Source organism: Pelobates fuscus, chromosome 6 (genome assembly GCF_036172605.1).
Source record: "Pelobates fuscus isolate aPelFus1 chromosome 6, aPelFus1.pri, whole genome shotgun sequence".
Classification (NCBI taxonomy): Eukaryota; Metazoa; Chordata; class Amphibia; order Anura; family Pelobatidae; genus Pelobates; species Pelobates fuscus.
The window spans coordinates 53,911,341-53,926,071 of record NC_086322.1 but is presented as its reverse complement, the minus strand read 5'-3'; the positions used below and the strand labels follow the sequence as shown (position 1 = coordinate 53,926,071).

The 14,731-nt window shown below is 44.3% G+C and overlaps 1 protein-coding gene across 1 annotated transcript in view; it reads right to left on the bottom strand.

The window, feature by feature from the left end:
- HGFAC (HGF activator) overlaps positions 1–14,731 on the bottom strand; it is a 113,408-nt gene that overhangs the window by 61,998 nt on the left and 36,679 nt on the right. Inside the window, exons 7-8 of the mRNA XM_063457726.1 lie at positions 11,938–12,048; positions 4,533–4,704 (exon numbers count right to left, since the gene is read on the bottom strand). Coding sequence (XP_063313796.1) covers positions 4,533–4,704; positions 11,938–12,048 — 283 coding nt within the window. The remainder of the gene's footprint in view (positions 1–4,532; positions 4,705–11,937; positions 12,049–14,731) is intronic.

The window sequence follows — 14,731 nt, the reverse complement described above, 5'->3', positions numbered from 1 at the left end:
AGTTATTAGAAACAACTCGGAGAGGGTAACTATGGAAAAACAGATCACAGAGATGCGAACCAAGTTCTTACAAAGAGGCTATGATAGCCAGATTCTGGACAAAGCGCTCCAAGAGGCACAGAGTGCACGCGCAACAGAAAATAAGAATAGATCTACTGGACTCACTTTTCCCATGTTATACCAACCAGCATCCCCACAGGTAGCAGCATCGGTCAAAAAGAATTGGAAGATACTCATGAGTGACGAAACACTCCAAAAAGTATTCAAACAAGCACCGATGATCTGCTTCAAAAGGAATAGAAATTTAAAAGACCTTGTAGTTCATACAGATCCTGTCAGAAGCTACCGAGCCACATCCAAAGAACAAATAAGAGGATCGGTTAGATGCCTAGGATGCGTCACGTGCAGCCACATGATCCCGGCAAAGAAATTTAACAATCCACATAATAACAAAGTTTATACCATCAAATTCACAATAACGTGTAAGACAACACACGTGATATACAAGTTGAATTGTCCATGTGGTCTTTGCTATGTAGGAAAAAACGAAACGGCTGTATGTGAGCGCATCAGGGGACACAGGTCCAGCATACGGCTGGCCTACAGGGATGGCCAATCTGATAAGCCAGTGGCCAAACATTTTTTAGCATTTGGACACCCGCTGGCCGCACTCAAGTTTGTGGCAATCGACCACGTTCCATTATCAAGAAGAGGGGGCGACAGGGGCAAGGTGCTTTTGAATAGGGAAGCATACTGGATATACGAGTTGGACACTGTCTCTCCCAAGGGACTTAATGAGTCATTATCATTACATTCGTTTCTGTGAAGTATATTATTGCGTTAGCCCCTGCTTACATAATGTATGAATATTAATATATGATGTATATTATATATGCTCTGATTTTTATAACTCTGGACACACATATAGTTGCCAAATGGAGACAAATAAATGGAAAGTAAAGAGATCTATAAAAATAATGGTTTGCCGCATAGACTAAATGTGAATAGCAACTCACTATATATAGATAAATAGATGCTCCTCTCCATTATTGGGCTATTTATATGTGTGACCAGTAATACTAATTTACTATTTTTAATATAATAGTTTTATGTGTTAATTTTTATATGCATATATGGCGGTACGATACCACTTTACACTAATAGCACTTTAAGATTATACATAGGTGTCACTTCATTTATGCACTTTTTCAATCACAGACACTTTGGTCACTTTAAAAGTTTAAACACTTTTTATAAGGTTTTTCACTTTAAGCACTTGCACTTTCTGTATATGAAGGCACCTTTAGACCATATTGTCTCTGAGGAGCAATATGGCTATATATGTATATTGCCACTTTAAATATTATACCAGCAGTTAACCTACTGCTTCACATATTTATGATCATTAGATTAGAATTTAGCGATTTCGCACTGATTATATTTGTATTTATATCATACATCAATTCTTCATTATCATCCAAGTCACACTATTATCGGGTGTGCTGTTGGCAAAACGTTGCCATGGTGATGGTCTAACACACTTCCGTGTTATTGTAGCAACGATAGCGTCACGACGTAATGATGTCACGTAAGGGGGCGGGCACTATACCGCACAGGCGCAGTCCAACGGCTAGAACGCCGAAATCCACCATACCTACACCTGGGGTGAGTTATTCACATTTATTTCAATAATTGTATGCCTATATATTTGAAATGTTGTTCAATGATATTTTAATCCTGATGAAAGTCCACAAGAGGGACTGAAACGTCGATTTTTATGGAATTGGAATAAAAGTTATATTTTAACCGAAATTTCCGTGAGTGCAGCCATCTACTTTTTTTTTTTTAAATTCTTTATTTTTACTTGTGCATGTAGTAACAACAAGCGTGCAAAGCCACGACAGCAGCTGCAGGCTTTCTCATAACATTTCAAAGTGTGGCAGTTTAGACAGCACAATTTTTAACAGGAAAATAACAGACTGTGTAACACTGGTAGTTTGTATTAAACATGTTAGGCTAGTCGTGCCTACGACAGATTTAGTTACGTGTAAGAGTATGGTAAGGTTTATGGCATTGCTTTTCTAACAGATCATATCATAGTGTAAGACTAGTCTTCTGTGACAATAATGTAATTGTGAGTTTTACGTGTATAGGACATGCTAGGCTACTGAAGATTATCGCTTCTATGTGTACAGGATTAGGTATAGTTTAACCCAGGCAGGATCTCTATGAGACTATGTGACAGGCTATGGCATTTTAAGCTTGTAGGTAAGGGGTTGAGCTAGGACTCGTTACTCAATACTGTTCTACCAAGACATGTGCCTTGACAGCTTAGGATTAAATAGGCAATAAACTATTATGCAAAGTAGGCTAAGCTGAAACTTGTTTCGCGCCTTAGTCTGGTGCACAATACAAGGGCATATAACATTTGCAAGAAAATATGTAATAAGACATAATGAAGTAATCAGCTGCCATTGAGACTAGGTCATATTTATAGAAGGATTTGACAGTCCCTATAGGAAGGTAATCACCCATCTCCCTGTGTGGGCTTGAAGCAGGAGCTGTGTTTGTAGAGTTCCCCCGAGGTTGTGGTTTGCAAGCGCACCCAGCAGAGAGTACAGTCTCTGAGTCCTCGCGGTTGCCTGATAGTGATGTCGTCAGCGGACGCCTTGCGGGGTCTCGGTGGTCTATGAGTGCAGGGGGATGTAGCTCCGGTGAAGAGGTCTGTCTCACTTGTTGGGTAAGTCACAGCCTTGGTCATGGGTCTGTGGTTGCGGGCTGCTTTAGATCCGCTGCAGATGGCGCTCAGTTAATGTAGGCGCTGGGTCCTCTGCTGGTGAGTAGGTCTGCTTGCAGTTTGTGTAGTTGTGATTGCATTTAAATGCCCTGGGTGGTCGTAGCTCTGGTCGCGTCCCGTGGGAGCTCTCCTTCAGTGGTTTAGTGCATCTCTGTCGGCCATGTTGTCAAGGCCCCATGGTAGCTGTCGGCGCTGAGTTGCCCAATTGCACTGCCAGGATGTTGCCTGCTCGGTGGGGCCGGGATAACCCCCGCCGGCCCAGAGGGGGAGGGGTTAAACGGGGCCGGGGACCTCGGATTTGTTGCGGTTTTCAGTCGTTGCCGGTGTGGAGAGCGAGGCAGCGGCCGTCTGCCCCACTCCCCTCCCAGGTAGGCCTCAGTCTCCCCAGCCCCGGAGCATCTCACCAGGACCCGGCCCACCCGATATCAGGTGCTCCAGCTGCACCGGGACACTCCAGGACCAGGTATATTGCACTCCCAGGGGGTTCCAAGCTGAGGTTGATGGGCTTTTTGCCCGTTATTAGTCGAGTTTCCCCGGAGCTGTATTGACTTGTGGCCTGCTGGCATGGCCGCCCGGCCCCGCCCCCCGCAGCCATCTACTTTGAATTTATATATATATATATATTAAAGAGTTACTCCAAGCACTATGACCACTTCAGTGATTTGAAGTGGTCATGACACCTCAAATCTGTATGTGCAGTGTTTTACAGAGATTAACCCTTTGCTGCCAGAGGTGACTCCACGTTCGGCAGTGTCATCAGCCAGCACAAAACAAGTGTTCCAGGCTGCCTAATGTTAATTCTGTGCTTGTTTACATGCGCTGAGATCCATTCATCGGTTTAAAGCAGTCAGCTGCCGGCAGGATTGGAGATCACAATCAGCAGGAAAGGACACTCTGGGATAGTCATGTGCAATTTAAATTTGTGTGCAAATTTGTCTGAATTTGGTTGAAAAGCAACTGACTTCTTTACAAAATGAACCGAAAACCAATGGATGCGGAATAAATTGAGACTAATTATTTCAGATCCATTTATTTTGTAAAGGTAGCAAATTGGGGACTTATCTACAAAACAAAAGAGGCTTTTTCTTAATTTTGCTCTTTCAGCGATTTTGTAGATACCTCCCTAATTTCGTATCAGGGGATTACCATGAATAAGGATACCAAATTAGGGACTTATGTGCTAAGCAACTGAAAGAGGAAAATAATGAAAAAGTACTTTCTTAATTTCTTCAGCTGTTAAGTAGACTAATTTGTTGACTAATCAATGCATCTCTATGAGGAACGTTTATCGCCTCCATGCAGAGCGTGTAGACACTGACTGTGCAGCACTAACCCAGTAAGCACATCTAGTGGCTGTCTCAGTTATGGCTATCCGTAGGGGCACATTACTGATACAATCACAATATAATTTGCAGCAAGTTTGGTGCATGCACAGTGCTAATGTCATTTAATAAATCTGGAACCGGAAGTATGGTATTTTTTGTGCATGTACAATATAGAATTCATTGTGCACAAGCCACATAATGCATTTGAATGTTGGAAACAATATTGTGGTGCACTAGGGCTCCGGTGAGATGTCTATTTTTGAGATTTGCCAGGTCAGTAAATAAATGTATTTAAATCTCAGGATTATTCCTGTCCTATCTACCACAGGATTCCTGAAAAGCAATAGAATCCTGATTTTCATTCTGTGGTGCACACACATCAGGTCATGTAAAATATACATGCATCTCACCTGCAATAGGGATGAGATCCCAAACCTTTGATAGCATAATTCTGGATATTGCCAGTATGAGACTCGTAAACAAAATATTCAGAGTTCCACTTGAGACAGGTTTGATTTGACAGTGTTTTTTTCACAGTACCTCGATATTCCATTCCATTATCATAGCATCTGTGACTGACATCTAAATAACAAGACAGACATTTAAGTAGAAATATGCATCAAAATCAAAAAGCATTTATCCCAAAATTTAAATTATCTTTTCCGTAAATGTTTTTTGGACTGGGTTGCGATTTCTGGAGTAGGTTCATGTTGATCACAAATGAATCTTGTCTACTCACATGGAACTGACATAACTGCACTAACAATCATACACAATACCTCCACACTACAAATCACAGTATCAAATCATTATTTAACGTTCTCTGCAAAAATGGGTGCTTCATTTTTTTTATACCCGGGGAACATACTGAATTCAAGCACCTGTCCTGTCGCCCTGTGATCTGTTTCTGGGGACACTAGGGAACTTTCCATATAGAATAAACTCCTCAATAGACATGTTTGCACTATTCAGAGCAAACTCATGGCATTAAAGTGGCTCTGTCACAAAATATAAACCTTTTCTAAACCTTAATCTATATAGCTTCTGGTTTGATTGTTTTATTTTTCCTGAGAACTCTAGTTTACATTATATACCTAAAGAAATAGGAGATGATAGGTTTCTAGCGCTTGATGTGTGATGAGGGAGTCAGCTCAAACAACCCAAACCAGAGTCTTTTCCTTCCGGTTGTGGATGAAATTTATGCAAGAAAAGAGAAGTCGCGCCTTGAAAATATCCTCAGAAACTGGTCAAAATGCAGCGAGAAGAGAGGACAAGGGATAGGATATAGTGTAGTATGTTAAATATTGATTTAAGAAAACAAAAGGCAATGCACTTACACTGTATGGAGCTGACTATTAGCTTTGATTTAATGTGCCTGGTCAGTATTATGCATGTCTACGGTGTGGTTTTACTTAATCCACAAGGAGTAGGAGGGGAATGAATATATGCCTTGTGGATTGAATAAAACAATTTTTTTGCTCTGCATAAGTGAGTACATTTCCTATAATTTTACGACTTTTTACTTATATGGCGAGCACTATGTTTTATCCACATAACACCATGGTGAGGATTCCAACTGTATATATCCAACAGTTGGGATCAGTCCACTCCATGCTATTTATTAGGAGCAATCAGGATGCTCCAAAAAATGTGAGTTTGCACATGTATATATATTCACTCAATTTAGAATAGCAAAAATATGACACTATACTGGTGTCATTCCTTTACACAACCTTTGGATTACCCCTCTCATTTTACAAAGATACCAACTATATATCCATAGGCAGGGATAAAACCATGAGGCACACTAAATGGGAGTCTATTGTCATATACTGTAAGTGCATTTCATTTTGTTTTCTTCAATCAATATTTAAATTTATACTACACTATATCCTATCCCTTTCTTTTTCTTCTTTTGTCATATTGACCTGTTTCTGAGGATTTTGGTGCTACTTCCCTTTTCTTGCATACACAAAGAAAGTTATGGACCACTTGTCTTTATCTATAGCTGTCCAATGAACACAACTTGACAATAGTCTGGGCTTAATCAAGGACCTTTTTTATTTGCCAATCAGATTTACCCACAATCCGTCATTAAAATCAGTCTCACAGAATGGCAAACATTAGGCATCATGGGCAGAGGAGAACAAATTGGAAACACCCAGATCTTGAGATCAGGCACAAGGAAGTTAAAACAAATAAATACAAAGAGGTAGTATATAATCATTAAGATAGAAGGACATAAGGAACAAAATATAACAGAGCTACTTTAAGACCATGCTTAGTGTGCTTCAGGAATGGGCAGCCCTGAGTAGGACTGGTGGTCCCCTCACCTGGGCATCCAGGATCCATGCATTTTGCTAACTGTTTTATTTGTTGTTGTTCGCTAATTTCCCTTTTCTAAATCTGCAGGACAGGATCCCAAAAGCTGGACAGCTGGATGCTTTGCAGCTATCAGCAGCCAAAGTCAACACTTAGAACCTTCAGTTGTGGCATTACTTACCTCCGCCGAGCCGCACAGACCCCCTCCTTCCCCACAGTCCGACCACTCCATGCGACTGAGGGAAACTCACCTTCCCTCGATCCTAGTCAACCTCCTGCCGCGCGGTACAATCGCTCCACCGGACATCTTTATATAGATGTGGACGTGATGTTAAACCCACTCTTAAAGTGACCACATCATCATAGCGATCCTAATCTGTTTTAGATCGCAGTGATGACCTGGACCTATCAGAACATAGGTAAGCCTATTTAAGGCTTGTTTTAGCCCCCATTCATTTCCCTACTGTGGTTTCTGTTAGAACCTCATTTAGTGCTCCTAGCAGGGCCGGATTGGGAATGAAAACAGCCCTGGAAAATAATTCTATACTGGCCCCATAATGCATCGCGCCAGCATAGTGTGCAGATATGGGGGAAAAAAACTGAAAACTGAAAACTATTACTCAAACGTGAAAGAAAGCACTCATAGGGCTTCAAAATAAACAAAAGAGCGGAGTTATTGTAAGCAGATGTGCATTTGCATATAATCAATGCTTCAGTCCATTTTCTTGATATATTAAGAAAAGTTTGGTCATTTGGACTGAAATTGTGAATGCATGCTATTGCACAGCAGTAAAAAAATAGTATGTTATCTTGTTTGTTTGTTTTTAAGTAATAAGAGTGTGCTCTTTACTTTGGCTTACAACTGGATACATTTCAGTCAACGCCAATTCAATTCCCATAGGAAAGCATTGGGGGATGATTGCACATGTGTGGCAAAATGCTGCGCTTCATCGCACCAATCAGCATCTCCTCATAGAGTTGCAGTGCATCAATGCATCTCTATGGGGAGCGATCAGTGCCTCCATGCAGAGTGTGCAGCACTAGACTAGGAAGCATCTCTAGTCTTAGTCTGAGTGACTGTCACTAGAGATGTGCCTAGGCAGCAATGTAGACACTGCCTTTTCTCTGAAAAGGTAGCATTTACAGTGCTCAGCCTATAGGGACATGCTATAGACACCAGAACCACTACATTAAACTGTAGTAGTTCTGGTGACAATAGTGTCAATTAAATATGACGTCTTTCTCTCACCGGTCGACTCTGAGGTACAGAGAGTGCAGGAGACACAAGTGAAGATGCATTTTGATTATGTCTTTCTCCCACAAGCCCCTTTCATGTGTCTCTTAGCCCCAGCCTCATTGTCTCTTTCTCCCTTTCCCCAGCCCTTCTGTGAGTCTCTTTCCCAGGCCCCATCTGTGTGTATCTTTCCCCACATCTCCTCTGTGTGTCTCATTCTCCCCTTTCCCAACCCCTCTGTGTGTCTCTTGTTCGTCTTCCTCAGCTCCTCTGTGTGTGTCTCATGTTCACCTTTCCCAGCCCCTCCATGTGTCTCATTACTCCATAGCCCTCCATTTGTCTCATTCCACCCTCTCCAGTCTCCCATGTGTCTCAGTAGCCCCCACATGTGTTCCCATTATCCACCAGCCCTCCATGTGTCCCACTAGCCCTCCCTCCCAGCCAGGTCCGGTGCAAGAATTCCTGCCGTCTTAGGAAACAATCCATTTTGCCACTCCCTCATGAAGGCAACTACATTCTCTCACAGGTTTAGTCACTAAATTCTGAATTGCAATGAGACATTTAGGGAAGAAAACACACTGCGTAGAAACACTCATCCAGTATATGCATCCATATAAACACATTGCCTAATCCATCCATCCACACAGACTGCCTATTACATACAAACAACCATACGCACACAGCACAATACATAAATCCACACACACACACACACACACACTGCCTAATACATACATTCATACACTCATACTGGCTAATACATACATCACTAGACACATACTGCCTAATACATATATCCATACACTCTTTTTCAATGCATTTTGTGGTATTTCATTTCTAATAATGTTGGGATTTAATTCATGTTACCGTGAACTTAAAGTAAAAAAAAAATCGGTTTAATATAGAATTACATTATTATATATTATAAATATTATTTTATATATAAGTATCTATTTACATGATCACACAAACACTAGCACAAACACTCTCAGAGACATACACACACTGTCACTTACACACTCTCACTGACATACATACAAAGTGTCACTTACACATTTTCACTAACACTTTCACTGACATAGTGTCACTCACACACTCTTACTAACACACACAGTGTCACTTACACACTCTCACTGACATACATACAAAGTGTCACTTACACATGTTCACTAACACTTTCACTGACAGTGTCACTCACACACGGTTACTAACACACACAGTGTCACTTACACACTCACTAACATACACACTCTCACTGACATACAGTGTCAGTTACACACTTTCACTAACACAAGCACTCTCACTGACATACAGTGTAACTAACACACTTTCACTAACACACACACTCTCACTTACACACACACACTCTCAGTGACATTCACAGTGCCACTTACACACTCACTGACATACACAATCTCATTTACACAGTCACTAACACACACAGTGCCATTTACACACTCACACACACACTGTTACTGACATACACACACACAGTTTTACTTACACACACACTCTGTGACATTCACAGTGCCACTTACACACTCTAACTAACACACACACATTGTCACTCAAGCACATACTCACACCACTTTATATATAGTCACACTTTATTTACACACACAACACAGCAATTCAATACACAGAGACCAATTTACAATAATATACTCATACTCAGTTGCCCTTACCTTCAGATGTACCATACATAAGTGCTGTGAATGGAGGAGAGGGGTCCAGCCTGCAGGTAGCTGCGGTGTTCCTGGTGGGGGAAACAGGAGAGCAGTGCACGGTGAGCACAGGCTACTTCCTGCTCCCGGCAGAGTTCTTCCGGTGTTCACAGGCAGGGGGCTCTGCTCAGATGCTGGGGATACAGCATACCCCACTCCCCGAGCAGGTAATCAGAGGCAGAGGGAGCCCAGCAGCTAAGCGGGTGGCTAAGGCCGCTCGCCAGTGCACCAGCCCAGATAGCAGCAGGGCAGCCCACCTGGGAACCTCCCGCTTTGTGCTCCCCAGAGGCCGGCGCCCCAGGCGAATGCCTTATTTGCCTAATGGTAGCGCCGGCCCTGCTCCCAGCCCTCCATGTGTCTCACTAGCCCTCCCTCCCAGCCCTCCATTTGTTCCTATAGCACCCTCCCAGTCCTCCATGTGTTTCTATGTCCCCCCAGCCCTCACATGTGTCTCAGTAGCACCCCCATGTGTCCCATGAGCCCCCAAGCCCTCCATGTGTCCTATTAGCCCTCCCAGCCCTTCATGTGTCCCTATAGCCCCTTCCCAGCCCTCAATGTGTTCCAATAGGCCCCCTTTCCAGCCCCCATGTGTCCCACTAGCCAACCCTCCCAGCCCCCATGTGTCCCATTAGCCCCCTCCCAGCCCTCCATGTGCCCCTATACCCTCCTCCCAGCCCTCCATGTGTCCCTATACCCTCCTCCCAGCCCTCCATGTGTCCTTATACCCCCTTCCCAGTCTTCCATGTGTCCTTATACCCCTTTCCCAGCCCTTTATGTGTTCTTATATCACCCTCCCAGCCCTCCATGTGTCCCATTAGTTGCCCCCTCCAGCTCTCCCTGTATCCCATTAGTTCCCCCCACCCTAGCTCTCCCTTTCTCAAATTAGTTCCCCAACAGCTCTCCCCGTGTCCCATTAATTTCCCCACAGCTCTCACTGTGTCCTATTAGTTCCCCCCAGCTCTCCCTGTGTCCTATTAGTCCCCCAGCTCTCCCTGTGTCCCATTAGTCCCCCCCAGCTCTTCCTTTGTCCCATTAGTTCCCCCCCAGCTCTCCTTCTGTCCCATTTGTCCGTCCCCCCAGCTCTCCCTGTGTTCCATTTGTCTGTCCCCCCAGCTCTCCATGTGTCCCATTAATTCCCCCCCAGCTCTTCCTGTGTCCTATTAGTTCACCCCCCAGCTCTCCCTATGTCACATTTCTCTCCCCCAGCTCTCCCTGTGTCCCATTTGTCCCTCCCATCCAGCTCTCCATGTGTCCCATTAGTTTCCTCCACCCCCAGCTCTCCCTGTACCTTGCTGTAGCATGGCCGAGCAGGCAGAACGTGGTGGAGGAGCTCCTGCTCACTGTACCCGGTCTCATAGGAAGCAGTTCTATGCTCTCCGTGAGCACTTCCTGTCAGACCGGGTAGAGGAACAGAAGCTCCTCTACCACAGTCTGCCTGCTCTGCCACACTACATTCTGTGACCGGCAGGAGGGGAGTGCATCCCCTCTTGCCGGTCACCCTGTAATTGAGCCGTGCGGCCCGTAGGCCGGTGTGCACTAGGTGGCCGTGCACCGGAACGCTAGAATGCCGGCCCACCAGGAAATTTCCTGGTATCCCGGAGGACCAGTCTGGCCCTGGCTCCTAGTGACTCTCTTGTGCTTTCCTGTGTTTGACCTTGGCTTCGTATTTGACTCATGATTTCTGGTATCCTGACCCCGGCTTCGTATTTGACTCGTGATTTCTGGTATCCTGACCCTGGCCGGCTTCGTATTTGACTTGTGATTTCTGGTATCCTGACCCGGCTTTGTCTTGACTCTGAGTATTCCTGTTATTCCTGTCCTTGATTTATTCTTGACCCTGATTCTTGGTGTTTAGTTACGTTAAGTCCGGACATTCTAAGGCTCGGTAATACGTCTTTCGGATCCACCTTTTGTGGTTTCCTCTTTCCTGCGTGTTGAGTTACGACACCCGTGACATAAGCAGGCCACATTTAGCTTAGTTCATGAAAGCTTTGGGAACACCAGCATACAATATGAGTTAATATAAAATATAAAGTATGAAAAAGTAGGTGAACAGTGGCCGCTACCGTCTACTATATTAATAAATTAACTACATGTTTTATAGCATCGTTATGTTTTGCTCCGTATTTGTATTATGCATTTTCTTTTTTAGAATTATAATGTGTATACAGTGTGTTTGTCATGACTTTATGCATTAAAATAACTTTTCACATTCTGATTAACCAATACATATTTATGAAGGAATAACAAAAAAGGACAGCTACAGGGTAGTTAACCCGTTCATTGCTAGTTGGAGCAACAGGAGCTCATATCTCAGATTGCATCTATTTTCACAATGCCACAGCTCTTGCCCTGCCGTAATTTGCTAATTAAATTCCTGTCAGTCAAGGTGCCATGTTGCATATACAATGTTTGAATATGAAGTCGTGCATCTAACAGTTGTGAATGCATGTTGCTCGTAATAAACAATGGAGAGATTGTCATGTTTTATTGTTCAAAAAGTCACATTATAATTACATTATCAACCCTACTTACCAATATTGCAGTATTTTCCAACATAATTTGGCTTGCATCCACATATAGCTTGTCCAGTTGATTGCATGAACCGACATGCACCCCCATTAAGGCACGGGTTCTCGTTACAGGCTGGAAATACAAGTCATAGGTTTATATTATACTCTCAGTAAGAACAGAGTAGAGTACAGTAGGTTAACACAAATTTCTCTTTTGTGAGAACTACTTAAACCCCATGCAACCTTCAAAGTAAGACATTCTGTGTTATTCACTAAACTTTACATTTTAGCAAATGAAAGCTGAATTGTAAAACTTGGGCAACAATAGCTGGTCTTGGATAATTTTTCAAGATGTCTCTAGACACAGCTTGGCTACATTTACCTAGATTTTGCGATCCAGCTTTAATTTGCCAGTGAATTTAGTGAATAACCCTATGTTATGAACGCTGGCATTTTAGATATCCTCCCGAACTGCTAGAGATTGATTATAGCTCGCAGTTCGGGTGTTGATTCGAACATTCTCCAGGCAATGCAGTATCCAAGTAAATTCTCCAAGCAATCAGACATATACCCAAACATCAGGCTTAATTAGATGAAGGGTACAACAGGAATGAATTTATGCAGGCTAACTGGCCGGTTTATATGCAAGTCCTCATGCAAGAGGTTTACCATGACATATTCCAGAGGCATTCCCCACAGGACCTGAGAGGGGACTATGGCAAAGTACACACTGTAATTCGATTGGCTCTCAGGTCCAGGACACTTCCACACAAAACAGGATAATACCTCCCCTGTGCCTGTGAGATAATTGAGTCAGGAGCTATGATTTAAGTCGAAAGAATCCATGTGGTGTCAGTGGCTGGTGAAGAGACTTACTGAGACTCATCCCTCTCCTTTGTGGAGAAATCTCTCTGACAGGCATTGATTGTGTCTAGGCTATCTGCAAGGCCTCCATGTCTCTGCTTATTTAATTACTATGTGTGTTGTCTCTCTGTAATTGTAAGCACCCAATGGTTATCTCATTAGTCTTTTTGATCTGACAATCTTTGAGCAAATCTACATTTTATTATTGACATAAAATTGTGCACTTATGGGGGGGCGGTCGCAGGGAAGAACAGCTCCTGCACAACAAGCTCCATCTACGCTATAAATCGTGATTTGAAAGGCACCCAGCGACCAACAACCCTGACCCGCAATGTATGCGGGCTACCGGAGCCGGGGAGAGGCTTGCTCCTGGAGTTCCAGTCCCCCGGAGGTGGGATCCCTGCAGCACCAAGCGGGACCCGACCTGGCGGTGAGTGAAGTGGATGGCCGCTGCTTCACTATCCTGCCCGACGGAGCCTGACATGCACATGGCACATCGGCTGACCCGGTCCTGTTCCCCCCCACCGGGCCGGGGGGGTGATCCCAGTCCATGCCCCACGACTATACTCGGAGGCACTACTCGACCACCATGCAGGCCTGAGACCCGCAGTCAAGATGGCGACGGCCACGTGTGCGGGGACAGAATCGCAGACCCCGAGGCAGACAGCAGACAGGACCTGGCATGGAGCACAAGGCTGCAAACATGTGGTGACCCACAACGTACAGCAGCACCTAAGTCCGGAGACATACCGAAAGCAAGATCCTGCAAATCGCTCTACTCCCGTGGACGGAGCTACCCGTGGGACCGCACGCCCTTCTTCTGGGCTGGGCGCTCACCAAGAGGAACCCCTCTGCAGCCTGCCATACTCCCTGGGAAAGACTGCGATCCGGCGGAACCCAGGGCCCACGATCCTGCTGATGGGATCAATGGCGAAAGGGCCCGAGCGCCTGCTATGGCCTCAGGCTGAAGGCTGGTGACCCATGGTAGTGGTACTGCCACAACGCCAGGAAATCTTAAGACCAAGCAATGCTCCCTCGAGACGCAACAGCACACCCGGTGGGGGATGTGGACGAGCAATGAGAGTATAACCGGACACACTAGCCACTACCAACCGGACTTACCAAACTCTTACCCAAGTCTTGGGCCACAAACCCTTGACGCTGCCGACAGGTACATGTCTGTAGACTGCTTTGGACTGCCTGATTGCCTGGCCACACTCAATCCAGGGTTTAGCAGGTAGAACCTGTACACACTGCAGCACGGCAGGCATACTCCTCTGGGCAACAGGCGGGACATTTTTAATCTGTGTAGTTAACATGCACACTGTTTTCTGCCTAAGCGACTCAACATATGTCTCCTCAATGTGTCCAGTCATGCATGAATATCCCTTGGCCCATACTAAACAGCGGTATCTTAATGTTGCTTATTGTTTTCACTAGGGTAACTGTATTTGTGTTATTTGTTAGGCCCATGGCCCACATGCCTCCTAGTGCTAAGTACCATCATGTGTTAACATAACCATAGGCTGATCGGGCTGCAACCTTGACACTTCACATAAGGTGAGAGCCCAGTCTAGGGATGGAAAACCAGCCTGTTAATTTGCTGCTGATACCTACTTCTGAACTCAATCCCAGTCTGGCTGACATAGGCTACCGTTGAATGACATACCATGACTTAGCAACATGAGACACTAAATTGTGTACTGTACACTGTATTGACCTACCTGTCATCTGTTAGCATTACTACACAATATAGCTGTATAGCTTATTAAGCCCAGTTAGACCAACAAGAAGACTACCTTGCCTGGCAATCATTACAAACACGATGCTTAATACTGCTGAGCTAGTTTAACTCGCTGCTATCTTAGCCTTCACAGATCAGCCTTAGCTCAAATTACTTAACCTGAAGATGCCCCACATAATAATAATCTCTAATGGAAAGCTTTAACTCG